Source organism: Mustela nivalis (genome assembly GCF_964662115.1).
Source record: "Mustela nivalis genome assembly, chromosome: 6".
In the NCBI taxonomy this organism is placed as follows: Eukaryota; Metazoa; Chordata; class Mammalia; order Carnivora; family Mustelidae; genus Mustela; species Mustela nivalis.
The window spans coordinates 66,864,583-66,883,855 of NC_139025.1; the positions used below are offsets into that span (position 1 = coordinate 66,864,583).

The window sequence follows — 19,273 nt, forward strand, 5'->3', positions numbered from 1 at the left end:
GCTGTTTTTCAGCTTTTATATACAATAAGCACATCTAGATTTACAAATTCCAATTTTTCTATTTTAACAACCATACTTTAAATCTTGCCTTTCTCCAAAACACAAACTGAGTAATAGCATGGAAGAAGGGGGGGCCATATTTTATGGGTGAAATGTTACTAACACTGATTTTTTTTGAAGGTATTGATCAGTCGTTGATTTTCTGTCTTTGAATTCTTTGTTGTTGGCTCTCAAATATCAACACTTTTTTACCTAGTCAACTTGAAATTCTGGACTTAGTTAGGGATCAAGGGGTAGGCTCCAGAATACGGACAAGATTCTGTCTACTGACGGCCTGTCCCAAGTTTTCCTGATAGAAATCACTCTTTCTCCCCCCAAAATTACAGTATCAAATTCACCCACATATAAACATTAATTTCAGTGGAACCTCAGTGTATCAGTCCAGAAGACAGACTTAGAACATCTAGATTTGGTTGTATTTTTTTTTGTTTTTTGGTTTTTTTAAAATCTTCCATGTACCTCTAATTTGAAGGATTCTTGGTGATGGATGGAAAATATCACGTATCTTTGTACTATTGCTACCTGATAAGAAGTCAAAAAAAGCTTGAAACAGTATAAGAGAAGATGACAGAAGGGTTTTTGGTTTTTTTTTTTTTAAGTATTGTTTTATATATACTCCCTCCCAGTCCCCGTCCCCCGCCCTTAGCTGCTTCGATTATAGGGAAAGGAGAAGACTCATTATATTTATCATGTGTTTGCAGCAACCCTGGAATCCAAAGCTAGACTGAAGCTTTTCCAGATTTGATAAAGAGAAGAATGACTCAGAGATGTGTGGATAGGCTTATGGGTATACATGAATACAAAATCATGCATCAGACCTCAGCTGATTTTCTTGCTGTGCAAATATTGAATTGGTCCTTTTTCTTTTTCTTTTCTTTTTATTTCTTGGGCCAGTGTTACTTAATGGAATCCCTAAGACTTAAAGCTCTTTAAGATGTTGTTGTCAACTGTTCGTTACAAGCTAGCCACCTGCAAGTTGACTGTTTTGAGAACCAGGCATGATACAGGCGTATCTCTTGTTTTTAGCAGTTAATGAAGAGGCTTCAACTTACGGTTTTTCTCACAAAATTTTACTATATGAAACTGGCATTAATCTGTGCTAACTACTGCTACAACTAAAGCAAATTACGTTCCAGTTGTGATGGATGGTATGAGCCGACAGACAACTCTTACCAAAACTTGTATGAAGGTCTCTGAGTTCCGAGAATCCAGTGGGTTACGTTGATTGTGGCCCCATTGATCTAAATGTCAGCCAGTGACATCTGTATACAGGAGGATGGATTGTTCTATCAGGTCTTGTGGCTGAAGTAATATTGTGTGCATTTATTCCTCTGACATGTTAGTTTTATTTTGTTCTAGGTTATTATGAATGTACCTTTGCAAAAGTTTGCAGATGAAGTTTGCAAAAAATGCTAAAAGATAACTACTTACGGTAGGAGCTCATTTAAACTGTAGACCTTCTGCCAGCTGAGCATGAAATGGGCACACATTTACACACAACAACCAGGTGATCTCATTCTCACCTGAGGCCAGGAGGGCCTTCACCTAGGGTGACACAGCCCTCAGTTCGTTGACCTCAGAGCAGATGCATCTCTGCCATCACTGATGTCTAAGATCACAGTGAGGGGAAGGATGGTGGTGGATACACTAGAAGGTGCAAGTTTGTGGCAGTTCACACTTACCCTTAGCCTCTGTTAGATGAAAAGCAAAAGGAAAACTTCTTTGCTGCCACTTACTGTAAACTCTCAGGTACCAAACTAGAGAGAAAAATGTGATCCAGATCTTTTTAAAATCACCGAAAATCTGCCTAATAATAATATCAGTTAACTTTTACTATGTACCAGGCATCATTTCAAGTATTTTATACACATTAAATAATTAAGTCCTAGTCACATTTCCGATTTAGGCACATTATTCTTATGCCATTTTACATACAAAGAAATGGAAGTCAAAAGCTGGGAAATGCAGAGCTCCAATACACTCTGGCAGTCTGTCTCCAAGGACCATACTCCTAAAATTATGTTCCACACCTTGAGACTTTCCTTGTAGTCATGCCTGCTCCTGGCTAAAGCAAAAATGGAGAAAGAGAAGGGAGTCCAAAAGTCTTCACTACAACAAGAAGGCGGAAGTGCAGTGACCCTTATTATCTGAAAATAATTTTAATTGCATTATTAAATTAAAATAATTTTATTATTATCTTAAAATAATTTTAATTGCATTATTTCTCATCCTCAGGACAGTAATGAAATCCTAAGAAATTTGGTTTTCATAACTCATGTATCCAGAGGGAGTAGAGGTTGGCATGGAGGAAAAGGGATAATTTAAAAGGAACGTCGTGATGGTGGCCTTCAGCTGCTGCTCCTTTGCTTCTCTCTTGCTGATGACTCTTGCCTAGTGGCCTTTGAGAATTAGCTGAAACTATGAATATCTCCTTATTGAAAATTAGATATAAAATAAATACAAGTCACCCAAGTAGCAGGAAAATTATGGGTTTCTTCCTACCAAAGATGCTGAGGTCTTTACCTGAGCAGTGACCAAAATTTGTATATTTTGAAGGAGTGAATGTCTTTGTCATTCCCTTGAGACTTCAGAAAATCATTTTTCAACTCACACCAGTGGTGGCATCTCTTATATTAGTCATTAGGGGATGAACTCTGAAACTTTCAGAGACCAGGTGGTTGTTAGAAATGAGAGGAAAGGGAATGTTTAGGGTGACTCAGGTTTCTTTCTTTCTTTCTTTCTTTCTTTTAACCTACAGCATTTTATTTTATTTTAAAATTTTTATTTATTTATTTGACAGACGGAGATCACAAGTAGGTAGACAAGCAGGCAGAGAGAGAGGAAGGGAAGCAAGCTCTCAGCTGAGCAGAGAGCCTGATGTGGGGCTCCATCCCAGGATTCCGGGATCATGACCTGAGCTGAAGGCAGAGGCTTTAACCCACTGAGCCACCCCGGCACCCACCAGGCACCCTGTGACTCAGGTTTCTGACCTAGATAGCAGGCCATTTACCAAGAGAGGAAACACCAGAAGAGTAAGTTTGGATGGAAAGACACTGATCCCATTGTTGGCATCATTCATTTACATGAACAAACCTACAAGACACTTGGATAAAAGATTCTGGAATTTAGGGGAGAGAGCTGAGCTTCCCTTACCATTTTGTTTACTAGGTTTATAATCATCCGCTTTCTACATTCACGTTTATAGCATCTCTCTGGGAATTATATGCTATTTCCCCTTTATAAGACATCAAAACATGGTGATTTCAAGGGGCCTTAAATGAAGTTTGGATTGAAAAAGAATGCGATTGGAAAATGGATAAGAAAGTGTGTTCTTCTCTCAACCCTGGCAAACGGGCAGTAATGAGGATTAACAAAGCCATTGCCATAGTGCTTTACTTCTGAGAAAGGCACCTCACGTCCCCACCAATACCACTGTGTAATAGCACATGCTTCCTTCTGTTTGGCATGCCATTTATAATTTAGACCTTGTACTCATCACTGATTACACCGATTATATCTCTCTGTCTCATTATGAACTAAATCATTCAGATGTTTGATAGGAAAGTAGGCAGAAGTCCCCATATTAAGGCTGTATTACTCCTAAATAACTTGTTAAAAAGATAAGTTGATTCTAATTCTCCCCTTTCCTCCCTCTCATATGTTTGAATATAATAATCCTGAAGGCAGGATAAAGAAGGGGAAAACATGATACCTTTAACTTATCACAGCTAAATATTTGGAATGAATACTCAACTTCAGAGTTGAATATTAAAATAAAGCAACACTATTAGAATTAAATAATATAAGTGCTAATGAAATATTGCTTAACATGAATCCAAAAAAATATAGAATAGAATGTATGCATACACTAAAAATGTTAGTTAGTTAAATCCTTCTTTTTTTTAAGATAAAATATCGTAACTTCTTTAAAAACTTTTGCTTTTAGTGATGAATTTCCATTGATTACATAAGAATTTTCTAGGCAGGTTGAATCAGGAAAATTTTTGTCTTGATCTCCAAATGGTATTTCCTCCAGACTTCGGAATAATTTATATTCACCCCATGGATATGTCATCAATCTGTTAAGTGTGAATGGACACTATTCTTTCCTGTACTTGACCAAATGTTTCATTTCCTGAAAATTAAGTTACTTAAATGCAACAAACAGATGGCCAGAGAGTCCAGTAGTAGATTATTCTGCCATGAAATTTATTATCTGAATTCCTGAGGTAGGCCTGAGAAGTTAGCACAATTCTTTCTGAACACCAGTCTGCCATAGTGTTTTGGTCATCAAGACACTTTTAAGTTAATTCAGTTACTTTGGACATTAGTAGGAAAAATTGAGAAGCTATTTCATATTTTATATAGAAGAGTAAAATTGTGAACAAGTGACATGGACTACTTGGGTTGAAGCTTACCTCAGAGTTACCCTTAAGGAATTAAAAAGGTGATATGAATTGTAATAGAATATAATGCCTTGAATTTTTTTTTTAATTTCCAATCTCCAAATATTATCTTCTCTAGAGTGGAGAAGTATTCATCAGTATAGTATGGAGGATGTGGATAAATAAGGCATGATTCTTTCTATTCTCTTTTCTTTTGTTACTGCCAAATACAAAAACAAGTTTGGTCATTTGGTTCAATGCAGAAAATATAGCTTATGAGTGAGCATCTATGATGCCTTGTCTCAGCTACACATGATAATCTTTAAAAATGTCAACTTGTTATATATCAGCTCTGCAGGGGGAAAAAAAATCTTTCCTCTTGGAAAGATTTTTCAACTACCACTCAATCTTCTCTTTAGTCAACCCATAAAGCATAAAGGTTTTTATAAAAGAGCAAGGGCCAAGTGCAGCAAACGTATTAGTCTAAACTTTTCTGAAACATCTCTACCAGTTGTGTATACATGACTTTTAGTTCAGTGTTACAGAATTTTTTTTAATTTTTTTTTTTTTTTTTGACAGAGATCACAAGTAGGCAGAGAGAGAGAGAGGAAGGAAAGCAGGCTTCCTGCCGAGCAGAGAGCCCGATGCGGGGCTTGATCCCAGGACGCTGGGATCATGACCTCAGTCGAAAACAGAGGCTTTAACCCACTGAGCCACCCAGGCACCCATGTTACTGAATTTTTTATCAATCTACATACCTAACTATAAAGTCCTTTATTAAAAATAACAAAATTTCCCCTTATCCCTTTCATAAAGATGTTAGTAGGGGACGTTTCAGAGTCCTTCAGAGTTTATAGATAAGTAAACTTAACAAGATAGTTGACAGTGAACAATCTCCTTAGTCTGTTCCATACTTTTGGCCTAAAACGTTCTGGGAATACATCAAAGAGATAAGCCCATTTAAGTCCTCACCTCTATATAGGGGCTCCTTAAATCATGTTGTAGAATAGAGAAAAGGAAAAAAGAAATACTGACATAGAACGTTAGTATTTTTAAGACCTCACTTACTTAGAGGAATGCAAGTAGAAGAAGCACATGAGAAACCACCTTGCGTTTATATTTGGATAATTTAGGTAGGAGAGCTTCCTGGCCATTTCCTGACTCCCCTTCTCCCCTGTCCTTCCTGAGCCCCTTTACATTGATCTTCTTCACACTCCAGTTTTCCTGGGTCTACACGGGAGATCCCTTGCCTTGCTATCTTCTATCGGTCTCTTGCTTTCCTAATCATTTTTCCTGCTCCTCACTCAGTCAACAAGGCCTTGGTCATTTAAGAAAGCAAAACTCAGAGATGCATGGCTGTCTCAGTGGGTTAATGCCTCTGCCTTCAGCCCAGGTCATGATCTCAGGGTCCTGAGATCGAGCCCCACATCGGGCTCTCTGCTCAGCAGGGAGCCTGCTTCCCCATCTCTCTCTCTGCCTGCCTCTCTGCTTCCTTGTGATTTGTCTGTCAAATAAATAAATAAAATCTTAAATTTAAAAAAAAAAAAAGCAAAACTCAGAGATGCATGGGTGGCTCAGTGGGTTAAGCAAAGCCTTCGGCTCAGGTCATGATCTTCAGGTCCTGGGACTGGGCCTTGATCGGGCTCCCTGCTCAGTGGGAAGTCTGCTTCTCCCTCTCCCTCTGCCTGCCACTCCCCTTGCTTGTGCTCTCTCTGTCTCTCTCTCTCAAATGAATAAATACAATCTTTTTTAAAAAAGAACGAAAGAAAGAAAGAAAGCCAAACTCTTCAGAATACTGCTTAAATGCTTAAAGTTAGAATAAATTTTAAAAAGAAGCAGTTCAGAAGATATTCACAGAGGAAGGTACACTTAGCACATTTCATAGTGGACTTGCCCCAGGAGAAAAATAACCCAGGCAGGACTCTCATGTCACTCTTTTTTTTTTTTTTAAAGATTCTATTTATTTATTTGAGAGAGAAACACAGCAAGAGAGGGAACACAAGCAAGGGGAGTGGGAGAGGGAGAAGCAGGCTTCCCGCTGAGCAGGGAACCTGATGCGGGGATAGATCCTAGGACCCTGGGATCATGACCTGAGCCAAAGGCATATGCTTAACAACTGAGCCACCTAGGCACCCCTCTCATGTCATTCTTAGACCCTTTACTGACATCATTGATTTAAAAGAGGATAGCTAAAATGCCCAGATACCCCAGAGGCTGATGATCTTTCTACCTGGTGTGGCTTCTTTGGATCCAGGAAGTGGATTCAAGACCATGTGACAGCCTGGGCATGGGTTCAGGTACGAGCAGTGCTATCGTTGGTCTTCCATAATGCATATCAAATGCATCCATGGAGTCATTTGTTAGCATCTCCCACTTAACGATCTGGCACCCCCATGCTGGCCAAAGCCCCAGCAGCTGTCCAGTCTTATTTGTAATCAGTCAGGACAAATAAAGTAGCAGTTTTGGTCATCTCATCCTCCCCCTCCCACCCATGTGCTTCAGCTCTGACTCTGGAGGGCTAGTCTATCCCGAAGTAGCCAGTTTTGACGAGTTAACAGTGTGACAGTTTCAAGGACAGTGACTCCAGCCCTCTGGAGGTGAAAGGCTTTGGGGTAGAGGGGTAGACATCAGCTCAGACCACATTCAGAAACTTGTTATTCCCTGACCACATTCATGGTGACAGAATTGGGCACCAAGGCACCAAAATCCAAAAGACCCATCAGATGTATGAGGTAGAGATCAACACGGCCCAAGTAGGGGCAGGGCATCCTGACAAACGGGTTGTCAACATGGGAGCTTCTGCCAGCCTCCGTATCCAGTTCACGCCAGGCTCTCCTTGCCCATGGGCAGAAGGAGGACAGCAATGGTACAGACTCACCTGTGGTCCCTTCTGCTGCTCACCAGCCAGTATCCATCTGTGAGGTCTAAATAGCAAGCTGTCTGCGGTTTCGAGAAGTTTGTGAGAATTTCATTTTACATGTACTTTTATCCCTGATGGAGAATTTTTTTTTTTTTTTCTAAAATCATTTATTTATTTTTTTCTCTGTTCAGCTGTTCATGCATTTCAGTGAGTCCCTGATTTTTTTCTTCAGGTAGTTTATGTTCACGATGATTTTTTTTCTTTTTGTTTCTCATTGAAATGTAAGTGGAATGTATAAGAGTTCTTTTAATGTTAGGATTTTGTTGTTGTTGTTGTGCCCAGAAGAAAAATAAGATAAAGGTCAGATGATCGAAGGCTTTGTTGATGACCCCACAGCCACATTCAGACTGAAGCATCCTCCTAAGGGTCCATCTAATGTTAAGAGTAATTTTACTTGATATATGTGACAATTAACATGTCAAGCCAAATGCAACCTCTCATGAGCCATTGCTTTATTGTGGAAATATTTATTGAGTGCTTGAGAACCACACAGGACGACCACGTAGCCCGGGGTACCAAACAGAATGTGAGCTCAATAATTTTTTTTTTTTTCACGGTTTTCCTGGCAGTCTTCACTCTGTGTTAGAGCACTGATAGAGCGGTTCCGAAAGGTTTATGACTAATGTGCTTCTTCAGTGCCGTCAGATGTGCTGCAAGTACAGATTTCATCTTGTCGACGTTAACTTTCTATCAAGGGTGTAGAGATGGCCTGGTATGCTTATTTAGGGTGGTGTGCTTAATATTGGAGATGATCCTGCGAAATTCGGATTTCTCAATATGGCATTCTAATTAAAACCTAATTAGCAATTCACTGTGCTGGAACTTAGGTTTTTCAGCGTAGAAAAAAATAATTTCACTCTGCATAGAAAGTAAAGATATATTTTTTGGAGACATTAGAATTTCAAAAATATAAGGCAGCACATGTGGAATTCAGAAATGTTAAGAATCCAAAGTGTGGGTTTCTCCATAGCTTTAAGCTTGAACAGTTTTATATAATCAGTGAGCTTGCCAAACAGTATCAAAAAACTCATTTTCTTCAAGTGCTTTATTTATCTTTAATAGAACCTTCATCACCCTGGTGTTGTAAATTTGGAGTGTATGTTTGAGACGCCTGAAAGAGTGTTTGTTGTTATGGAAAAACTCCATGGAGACATGTTGGAGATGATCTTGTCAAGTGAAAAGGGCAGGTTGCCAGAGCACATAACGAAGTTTTTAATTACTCAGGTAAGAAATCAATTAGAGGCAGGAAAAAAAAAAAGATAATATTCAATATCAAATGTTACCACTGTTTTACTGCAGCTTCCTAGCCTTGTTTAGTCCCTGAGTCCCAAGTCTGACTTACACTCAGAAAGGTGGCGGGGGGTTTATTGTATTATTTTATTTTTATCTGTGGTCTCCAGAATCCAGCGTACCAAGGGAGTCATGCGTGTGCAGGCCCTTGTATTAAAACTACTCATGAAACTTTCAGTTGCACAGTGGCTGAGTCCTGGTTCTTTGAAATGATTCAAGAATGGATGCCCCTGGAAGCTAGTCCTGCCATCTGTTATCTACACCTGTCTTGGTTGCTGTATCAATACCATAATAGGCCACTCTTTCCACTGACGTTTCCTTAGAAACCTGCCATGTGAATTTAGCTCATTTCCGTGTCTTGCGTATACAGAGGCTTAACTGTTCACTGTGGGTTTTCTCGTGGCCCCTCCAATTTATGTCCTAGTAAAAAACATTTTGAAATAAACTCATAGACCAAAATAAGATTATCTTGATGATTTTCTTCTCTCTAGATACTTGTGGCTCTGCGGCATCTTCACTTTAAAAATATCGTTCACTGTGACCTCAAACCAGAAAACGTGTTGCTGGCATCGGCAGATCCTTTCCCCCAGGCAAGTCTGAAAGCCTCTCTCAGCAAAGCCAGCTGACGGCAGCACCAGTACTGGCTCCCCTGCGATATTTTTTTTCTCAAAAGCTTTATTTGTTTCACGTTTTACCTGTTCGTTTTCATTCCCCTTGCTTCCTTCTTAGATCTTGGGGACTACGGCTCTGTTACTCTGGCTTCTCGGTTCAGCCTCCCCAAGTGCAACAATGAGCCTTCTCCTTGTGCTCATTCAGCGGCCAGTGTAGGCACAGCCTGCAGCAGGGGCAACCCCAGGCCCGTGCTGAAAGCTGGGGCCAGAGAGGGTGGAGAACACTTTCCAGGGACTTATTTAAGTTCAGCGTTGTTCTGAGGGACAAGGGCAAACATTTCTTTCTGGTTTTCCTCATCTCAGAGGATAGAAAACTACTGCACATCTCCCCAGGGAATCTTCTATCTGACATGACCTAAGGCGACTATCCACCTTGCTTCCCTGACATCTTCAGGTCGTGTCTAGGTTCCCATGCAGACCTGAGTTTGAGGATTATTGTAGGTAACATGACGACGGGTCCCTGGGCTGATCCTTTAACCTTTATTTATAATAAGCCCTTGTGTTCAATCTGTCACTTCCAGATTTGTGTGATGTTTTTCTGCTTGGTAAAAGAGTATTACCCACTTCTGAGTATACATATTTTCACATTTATCTCTTGGTTTTGGTGGGGAAGGAAGGGTGAATGTTTAGGTGATTTTTTTTTTATGAATGAAAATATACTTTTGTAGCAGTACTTCAGCCACTGTCTTCAAGTATATAAAATGGAAAGTAGCTACTACTTCTGTCATGCATGAGAAGTCTATAAGGATATGCAAAGTATTCTAATTGTCTTTGGTAGACCTGGGCTAAGACACACATAGACACACAATCTCTGACTTTACCATTTCTGTAAACCATTATTACCAACAGGTGAAACTTTGTGACTTCGGTTTTGCCCGGATCATTGGAGAAAAGTCTTTCCGGAGGTCAGTGGTGGGGACCCCAGCTTACCTGGCTCCTGAGGTTCTGAGGAACAAAGGCTATAACCGCTCTCTAGACATGTGGTCTGTTGGAGTCATCATCTATGTAAGCCTAAGTGGCACGTTCCCTTTTAATGAAGATGAAGACATACACGACCAAATTCAGAACGCAGCTTTCATGTATCCACCAAATCCCTGGAAGGAAATCTCTCACGAAGGTAATCTGCCATTCATAAATGATAGTGGTTTAATGCTTCAGTGTTACACTATTAATTCAGTTGTGAATTACTAAATTGTTAAATGTGGAGCAGAGGCATAAATTAAGGTGGATTGGGAAGGAGTAAAGCAAATGGAGACCAATAACATCTTCTGATGAAGTGTACATAATTTATAGACAAATTGAGTGATACATATTAAGAGGTAAATGAAACAAAAAAACAAAATATTTTGGCATATTGCCTTAGAACTTATAAACATTGGTGTAATGGAAATGGCTAATCTCTATTAGGAGTAATCTTTACTAACCATATACTTGTTTCTGTATTAAGCACTTAAATCTCTTAAGGACACAAGAACTTTGATAGTGATATTTTAATTATCATATTATATATTAGTAGGCCAGTTCTTTGTGTGCTGATTTCCTTCATGTGACATTCTTTAGCCATTTCCCTGGTATTCTATTTTTAGGTTGTTCCTTTTTGATCCTTACATATATAATTACTATGTGTATCTCTGATTTATTTATTTAGGTTAGATTGCCTTGGCAATGTTGCATTATTTTAAGTTAAATTCTTAAAAAATCTTTCCTTCTTAAAGAGAGAGAGTTTGTTTGTTTGTTTTTATTTTTTTGTCAGAGAGAGAAAGAGCACACATAAGCAGGCAGAGTGGTAGGCAGAGGCAGAGAGAGAAGCAGGCTCCTTTCAGGACAAGGAGCCTGATGTGGGACTCAATCCCAGGACCCTGAGATCATGGCCTGAGCTGAAGGCAGCAGCTTAACCAACTGAGCCACCCAGGTGTCCCGCAAGAGAGTTTTAAAAGTGGCAGGGGCAATCAAGGCAGAGAAAATGGCATATTCAGCACTTTGGAATAGAATTCCCGATGAACATACTTTATTTAAGTATTTATTTAATTTATTTAATTCTCACAACAACCCCATAAGATAAGTTTTACTATTATACCTGTAATTCAGGTAAGAACACTGAGGCAAGAGAAGGGACACCACAGGCCAAAATGACAAAGCTAATAAGTGGCAGATCCAGAATTCATACCCAGACAATCTGTGCGTACATCCTTTAACCATGGTTTAATGACTGGTCCTTCTTTAGTTTTCAGGCCACATCTAGTTCTAAGTTCATTCAGATTTTTCATCACTTAAAAAGGCAAATACAGTCATAGATAAACATCTGTTTGACACCTGTTACTGAGTGTGGTGATGTAGGAATCGGAAAAGAGTGTATGTAAACTGCCTGAGGTAATTACGTTCTGAGGCTATGGTTGGTATTAAAAGGCAAGAGCTATACATTATCAGGACTTTGAGTTACTATTAGCAATAACCCTTTGACATCCTCTAATTAGTTGCAAATTATAGCTGGATGAATATATCTTAAAGGAATCTGTGACCTACAAAAGAACTATCATGTAGCCAAAGCACTAATGAAATATTTAGGGTAATTTAACAGAGGCAAAAAGCAAAGTATCATTATGTTTCCTTTCTAGAAGGCAGAAAGGTGGGATTATCACATAAATCTTGTGACAAGTATCCTTGTTAGGAAACACTACCTTTAAATATGGTTGACCATTATGCTTGATACCTGCAATCCAGAAATCCAGTCAAATGACTTGACATTGTTACCACAGTACAAATCTGGAATACCTCTGAAACCAGTCAACATTTTCCTGTTATGCAGGAATCGGAGGACATTAGGAAAAGAGCCTCCACATTTTAAAATCTTTTTCTTGGAGTAGTGAAGTAAATGACGTTCCCTCTCTGGTACCATGGAAATGCGCTGGCCTAGCTGAATTAAACATTCACAGCTACAGATTGTGAATGTTTAATTATCACTGATAGTAGATACCAGAGACCTAAATATTAATGCCTCAATGAACTGCTGTTGGGAAACCACATATATATCTATAGATATAGATATATCTATATATCTCCAAAGGACAAAACATAAAATATTCTTCAAGGAACTTAAAGTTGAATGGAAAGATGTCAAGTCAAAGGAAGAAGAATCACTGTGGCTTTGACTAGTCACACTAGTATTTTCAGAGGAGATGGAATTTAGGCAAGTCACGAAAATTTGCAAAGAAAGAGATGTAGCATTTCAGAAAGACAATTACATGGGCAATTTAAAAGACATTTATATTTGACCAGGAAGTGCATATTTTACTTGCTGTACATATTTCTATATGCCAAAAATTTCCTACCACTGAGACAAAGTGATGTGGATTCCAGCTCAGGTAGAACCTCACTTTTCTAAACCACTCAAGTTAGTTTGGGAATTAACTGGCATTTCTCCTCAGTATCTTCTTCTGACTCATCCTTGCCTTTGAGGCACAAGAGTTGTACTACTTGCTAATTGAGGCTCTAGATGGCAAATGAGTTACCTAGCTGCTGGTGTATGAACAGAACTAATAGTTGAATATAAAAAAGTCAGTTAAAGATGCCTTAATACAGCTGAGATGTTATAGAAGTAGTTACTGGCCTGGAGTCTGTCCCACTGTCTGGTGGAGAACAAACCATTCTCTCATGAAAAGTAATAATGGGCTGGTACAACATAATTTCAAGCACATGGGATCTGAGAAATACACAAACAAACTAGTATTGGCAAAGGATGGTCACAACTGATCTTAGTGAATTTTTAGTCTCAGTATACTTTAAAACCACACCAAGAACCCTTAACAATCCGTATACAAGGAAATAAAGCGCTTCAGGGGCTCTAAAATCAAAGGTAAGGAGCAACAGTCCAACAGTTCAAGTTATCATGCTGCCTGCCGTTCTAATTAGCCGTCAGTTAACCTTCTTCGAGCTTCTATTCCTTAACTGTACCACAGAATAATGATTCCTGCCTATAGAATGAGGTTGTAACAGAGACTGAATGAGATAAAGGATGGGAAAAGCATCTACAAAGGCAGGTGAGGGGTGAACCAAGGACTTCGAGTTAGGAGGAGGCTAGAACACTAAGCTAAGCAGTTGCTCTGGCGGGTAACCAAGAATTGATTGTATAATTTTAAGAAATTATATGCAAACTGATGTGCATGTTTCCCAAGTATTCTTCAGACATATTGGTAGTTGTATTTTTTTTTTCTTGGCGTGAAAATGTAAAAGAAAAAAGAAAGTTGTAAGGTCTTTTAGCATACATAGATGTGTCAGATGAAAAAAATTCCTGGATCCTGCATTTTTTTTTCTATTGGTGTAGAATTGTACCTGATATAATATAATATATATATTGGAGTGCTAGACTTACCATTGTGCCATTTGAACCTCACAACAGTCCTCCAATATGTAACTTGTTCTCGTTTCTGTAATAGGCAGAAACCAGAAAGGTTAAGTGCCTTGCCTAAAGTCACACAGTGGTAGGAATTGGACTTGAAGTTACTGCCTTCATTCTTTATATCATACATTGTTGTACATGAAAGGGTGCTTATTTCTCATGGCTTGATGTTTAGGACACTATAGAGAATATTTTAAACTCATTCATTATTTTTGCTATGATAATATAATAAGCCAAGTACTAGCATTCTAGAGATGTGCTCACTAATAATTTAGCAGTGAATTAATTAATCAGGACTCTTGTGTGCAAATAATAGAAACCTATAACTAACTTAAGCAGAAGATAATTTATTGACTCACACAACCGGGAAGTCTAAAAGGTGAATCTCATCTCTTTGGAGCCAGCAGTTCAAGTGTCCTATTCCTCCATCTCTCATCATCTCTGCTTTACTTTATGATGGCTTCCTTCTCAGGTGGACTCTTCATGTGGTGCCAAGTGATCCCCAGCAGCCCCAGGTTTTACATGCTACTCATTGTACATGATCTCAGAATGGAAGAGTAATTATCTCTCAGTAGCCATAGAGTCTCTGAAAGGGGCACTGATTGGCTCTGCTTAAATCCCGTAATACCCTGGGAACAATCCCATTGTCACCGCAGGAACCTGGCTTTGATTGGCCATATAGATGATGGAGAGCCTCTCCAGTTTGGAGAGAGTAAGTTCCTGCAGGGAAAGGATAGTAGGCTAAAAACAAACACAAAAGCATTAACAGATGTCCATTATAAAAATAGATTTTTTTGTGTGAATCAAGGTATGATTTGAAAAATGAGAAAAAAAAATTGAGGAAAATTTCACTGACCAAATGTTACAGGTAAAGGGGAGATAATAAAATTAAACTTTCAAAGAAAAAAATAACAATAGCTAGCCCTTCTATAACATTTGCATTATAGCCAAGCACTCTATATATATGAACTCATTTACTCATCCCCAACCTTTGAATAGATACGATAATTGTTTCTGTTTGGAAGATGAAGTGCTGTAGACACAGAGGGTTAAGTGACTTGCCTAAGTGGGGCCAGGGTGCAAATCCTGTCAGCTAGCTCCAAGGTAGAGGCTCTTATCTACTACATTTACAGCCTCTTGATTATCCTAATGGATTTTGCCATGCTGTCCCATTAAATTTTTAATATGCTTTCAGTAGCTTAGAGCTACAGTAGCAACACAATTTTCAATAATGTCTTAAAATACAGGGAAACAAGATCATGTTGTGATAATGACCTGAGTTGAGAGCTCTTCCACTTAGAGTAATGGTGACCCCATCCAAGTTACTTACTCTCTTAGGTCTCAGTTTTCTTGTCTGAAATATGGTGACAGTAATTCCTAATTCACTGGGTTTTATTAAGTACTAAATGAAATCATACTGGAAAGTGCTTAGCCCAGTGATTGACATAGCTAGAGTACCTTAAATATATGAACACTTTCTGTTTTCCAGCTACTCTACATGATAGGTGTATCTGTCTATATATATGTATTTAGCTATACACACACACTTGTATATAATTACGTAAAGTTATATGTGTAACTAAATACATATTTAATTACAGTTATATATAGGTATTTATATGTATTTAACCAAATAACACATTATAAATACAGCTAAATAAGAATGCATGTATACATAAAACACTCCAGAATGAATCACATGATTACAACTAATTACATAAGAGAAGACTTCTGGTAATCATGAGATGGGAGTTTGAGAATGTTACAGTTCATTCGAAGCCAGTGTTGTGTGTTTCATCTTGTTTCATGTCGTCATTGTGACTACTAGATGGGTATTTGACACCATCCAGTTTCCCCATCCAGTTACCCATCAGTGATCAGCTTTATCACATACTAAGTTCAGTTTGGCCCTCAACACATTCATCCTATGACCTTTCTCAGTTCCTTGAAAGGACTTATATACCTATTTTAAAATATTTACTTGATTAGGCAAATTTATCTTATGGAAAGAGCAGCCCATTTTCCCTTAAACATTTTTTAGATAATTGGGTGAAACTAAGGAAAATGATGACTTACCTGATCATGCATCAATATGCCCTTCCTTTCATTGCATTTTTAGCAATTCCAAAAGAACAAGAGATAGATCAGGCTATTCTCCATGTTTACCACATTTGGTACGAAAATAAGGGTAAATCTTGGATGGACATCGCCAAAACATTAGAAAATTACAAACAAGACTCTGTCTATGATTTAAGAAGTAGGTAACAGGAGTGTAGAGCTTAGAAATGGGAACTGGAAAAACTAGCTAATAGAACACAGGAATATTGGCAAGGCAAGGGATTTCTAATAATTTTGCCAAAGAACCTTCTTGATTATGGCTCATTTTAAATAACCCGTCGCAGTCTAGCTCTAGGACTATAGCAGGCATTTTTTAACTTTGGCATGCCAACAATTTCTAGTTAAAAATGGAGATTCCCAGTCTCCATCCCCATAAATAGCAATCCCGCCCTGAGAATGTAAAAAGTCCATGGATCACACTTTCAAAAACGCTGCTCCAGAGCCCTGATCCTCTGAAAGATCTGACAGCTGAAAAGTGTTCTAAATTTTTTTTTCTAAAACATTTTTTAAATAAATTCCCAGGATTTAAATATAAGTAAACTATAAAATTCCTAATTCCCAACCTCTTTCTGCACTCACATTTTCTTCATCAGATATTTAATATCAGGACATGTAATTTCTTCCAAATATTAAATGTAGTACAATATACATTGTCATGAGATTGCTAAGAATAGAAAAAGCTTCTTGACCAGTTTCTTCTGTGAAGAATAAAAAAAAAAAACATATAAACTCCAGGAAATACAAAAAGTTGTGTAATAAAGTTATATACAATACAGAAGAAACTAACATAGGTGCCATGATTTTGAGCAATTAAAAGAATATGGGAAAAGAGAATCCTTTTTACACATGAAAATTCTCCTTTGAATGGACAGAGTTTTGCAAATTTGATATTATGGGGTATGGGGGGAGGCATTATAATTTTATAGTTCATCATAGTTACATGTAAATTATTCCACATATTATTTGTTTAAAATTTTAGATCACCTTTAGACCAAGCATGTCAGACATTATTATACTTATGCAAAAGAATGTAGATAATGAAACATCTACAATGCTGAGAAGGAGAACAGAGAAGAGGTGAAGAGAGCTCTAAGAGCCATAGCTTTCACAGAGTTCATGTAAGAATCTGCCTGGGTGAATGGACTGAGTTATACAAATTTACCTGTATATGATTTAATGTATAATTTAATCTTAAGAGTTAATACTTGTGAATAAATATTCTCTCTATATATTATATACATATTCATAGTATGTGCCAGCCACTATTCTAAATTACAAACGTGGCCAATACATTAATTTTAGGATAATCTCATTACTTGGGGGAAGGAGAACAATAAGGTCTAGGACAAAATGAAATGATTCATTGTCCTTAAAGGAAGGGAATCTGTTTTGTTTTGTTTTGTTTCGTTTTTAAGGTGGTTCTCTCTTTTTTTTTTTTTACGATCTTTTAAAATTTATTTGACACAGAGAGACAAAGCGAGAGAGGGAACACAAGCAGGGGGAGTGGGAGAGAGAAGCAAGCTCCCCGCTGAGCAGGGAGCCTAATGCAGGGGCTGGAATCCCAGGACCCTGGGATCATGACTTGAAGGCAGACGCTTAACGACTGAGCCACCAGGTGACCACAAGGTGGTTTTTCTCAAACTCTGTGATAAAGGACCAGTTTTATTTTATCTTGATTTCCAAACATATGGACCAGTACTTTGTAAAATAAAATAAATGTGACAGCAGTATCAGATTGCTATAAAAGTTTCCAAAGACTTGGTTTTACTTTCTATACTTATCTCTCCATAGACCAATGAACAGATTGGCAGTGGTTTATGGACCTCCTCTGAGTAGCACTGGTTTAAATCAGAAGAAATTTTTTAAGTAGTTGAAAGAGGTAATCTCTGGAAAATGGGTCTCATAACGTGATGTGAGGTTTTTATTTTTCATTTTGAACTTCTTTTGCTGATTAATTTAGATCTTTTACCAAGTGCTTGTAATACTTTCATTACAAAATAATCAAAGTGGGGTGCCTGGATGCCTCAGTCAGTTCAGCTTCTGCCTCTTAATCTCAGCTCAGGTCTTTCTCTCAGGGTCGTGGGTTCATGTGCTATGTTGGGCTCCATGCCCAGCATGGAGCGTACTTTAAAAATATATAAAAAATTGGGGCACCTGGGTGGCTCAGTGGTTAAATCCTCTGCCTTCGGCTCAGGTCATGATCTCAGGGTCCTGGGATCGAGCCCCACATTGGGCTCTCTGCTCAGCGGGGAGCCTGCTTCCTCCTCTCTCACTCTCTGCCTGCCTCTCTGCCTACTTGTGATCTCTGCCTGTCAAATAAATAAATAAAATCTTAAAAAGAAAAAAAAATATATATATATATATATAAAATAAAATGAACAAAAGTGTGTGGGGGGGAAAGAAGGCTCCAAAAATAAATGGAGTACAACCTTTTATGTAACTATCATTCTTCCATGCCTGGTCTGAAAATGTCTAAAATTTTAAATATACAAACAATATATGTAATATTTTATATATAAGTCTTATTCACCAAAGAGCCAGGATTATGTTTCCTTTCCCTTAACACCAGCTCTTGCGTTGTGACTGGGCAGATGAAGATGTAACCTTCACTCTAAACCTGTGCCCACACGAAGGAGAATTTTCAAGTATGAAAGTTGTACAAATTCTCTTTTCCTGTATTCTTTCAATTGCTGATAATCGTAACATACATCTTAACATATTCTTTCTTATGTATGACTTTAGCAGGCAGCTTTTGTTTTTCCAAGAGTTTTAGAGGAAGAAGGGAAGTGACATAGATAACTGAGTGATATGGGTTGCATAGCTGGTAAAGTGAGATATCATAGTTCTCCAGGGCAAGTCATCATACCAGAATGAGAACAAACCCACAGCAATGGGAAAGCATTTATTAAAGTCAAAGGTACATTTCCATCATTTAATTGAATCGATGTGCTCCATTAGAGACACATGCTGAATCTGAGGAAGGTTAGCAATAGACAGTGAAGATCACCAGAGAAATTACTATTTTTTTTTTCCTGAGTTTTGATATTCCTTTATGTGCCATCAGGGAGGCATGCAGGCAGTAATCAACACAGAGGCAACCTTGGCAATTGTCTCACGATGAGCCCCCAACCCCCGCAGACAGAGATCATATTCTGTATTCACAGGTGAAGTCTGAAGGAGCACCTACTCTCAAATCACCTGCTGTGTTGTTACTGCTCAGCGTCAGAGTCACATGGTTAGATGGTATTATCAAGAATTAAGAGCTGACAGGAAGCTTTGACATTCCACATATTAAAAGGGGTGGGGGAGGAAAACTCCTTGCATGAATCCTGTAGCTTGTCTTCAGTTCAAAATGATCAAATAATGACAATGCCCCAGTGACATAGGTTTTTTCCACCTGTATACTCAAATAGCCTCAGTGTTAGTATTTCTG

At 38.3% G+C, this 19,273-nt stretch overlaps 1 protein-coding gene across 2 annotated transcripts in view; it reads left to right on the forward strand.

Moving 5' to 3' along the window:
- PRKD1 (protein kinase D1) overlaps positions 1 to 19,273 on the forward strand; it is a 303,790-nt gene that overhangs the window by 271,915 nt on the left and 12,602 nt on the right. For both annotated transcript variants that reach the window (XM_082737949.1, XM_082737950.1), the window contains 3 exons: positions 8,428 to 8,589; positions 9,147 to 9,245; positions 10,176 to 10,443. In XM_082737949.1, the coding sequence (XP_082594075.1) occupies positions 8,428 to 8,589; positions 9,147 to 9,245; positions 10,176 to 10,443 (529 nt within the window). The remainder of the gene's footprint in view (positions 1 to 8,427; positions 8,590 to 9,146; positions 9,246 to 10,175; positions 10,444 to 19,273) is intronic.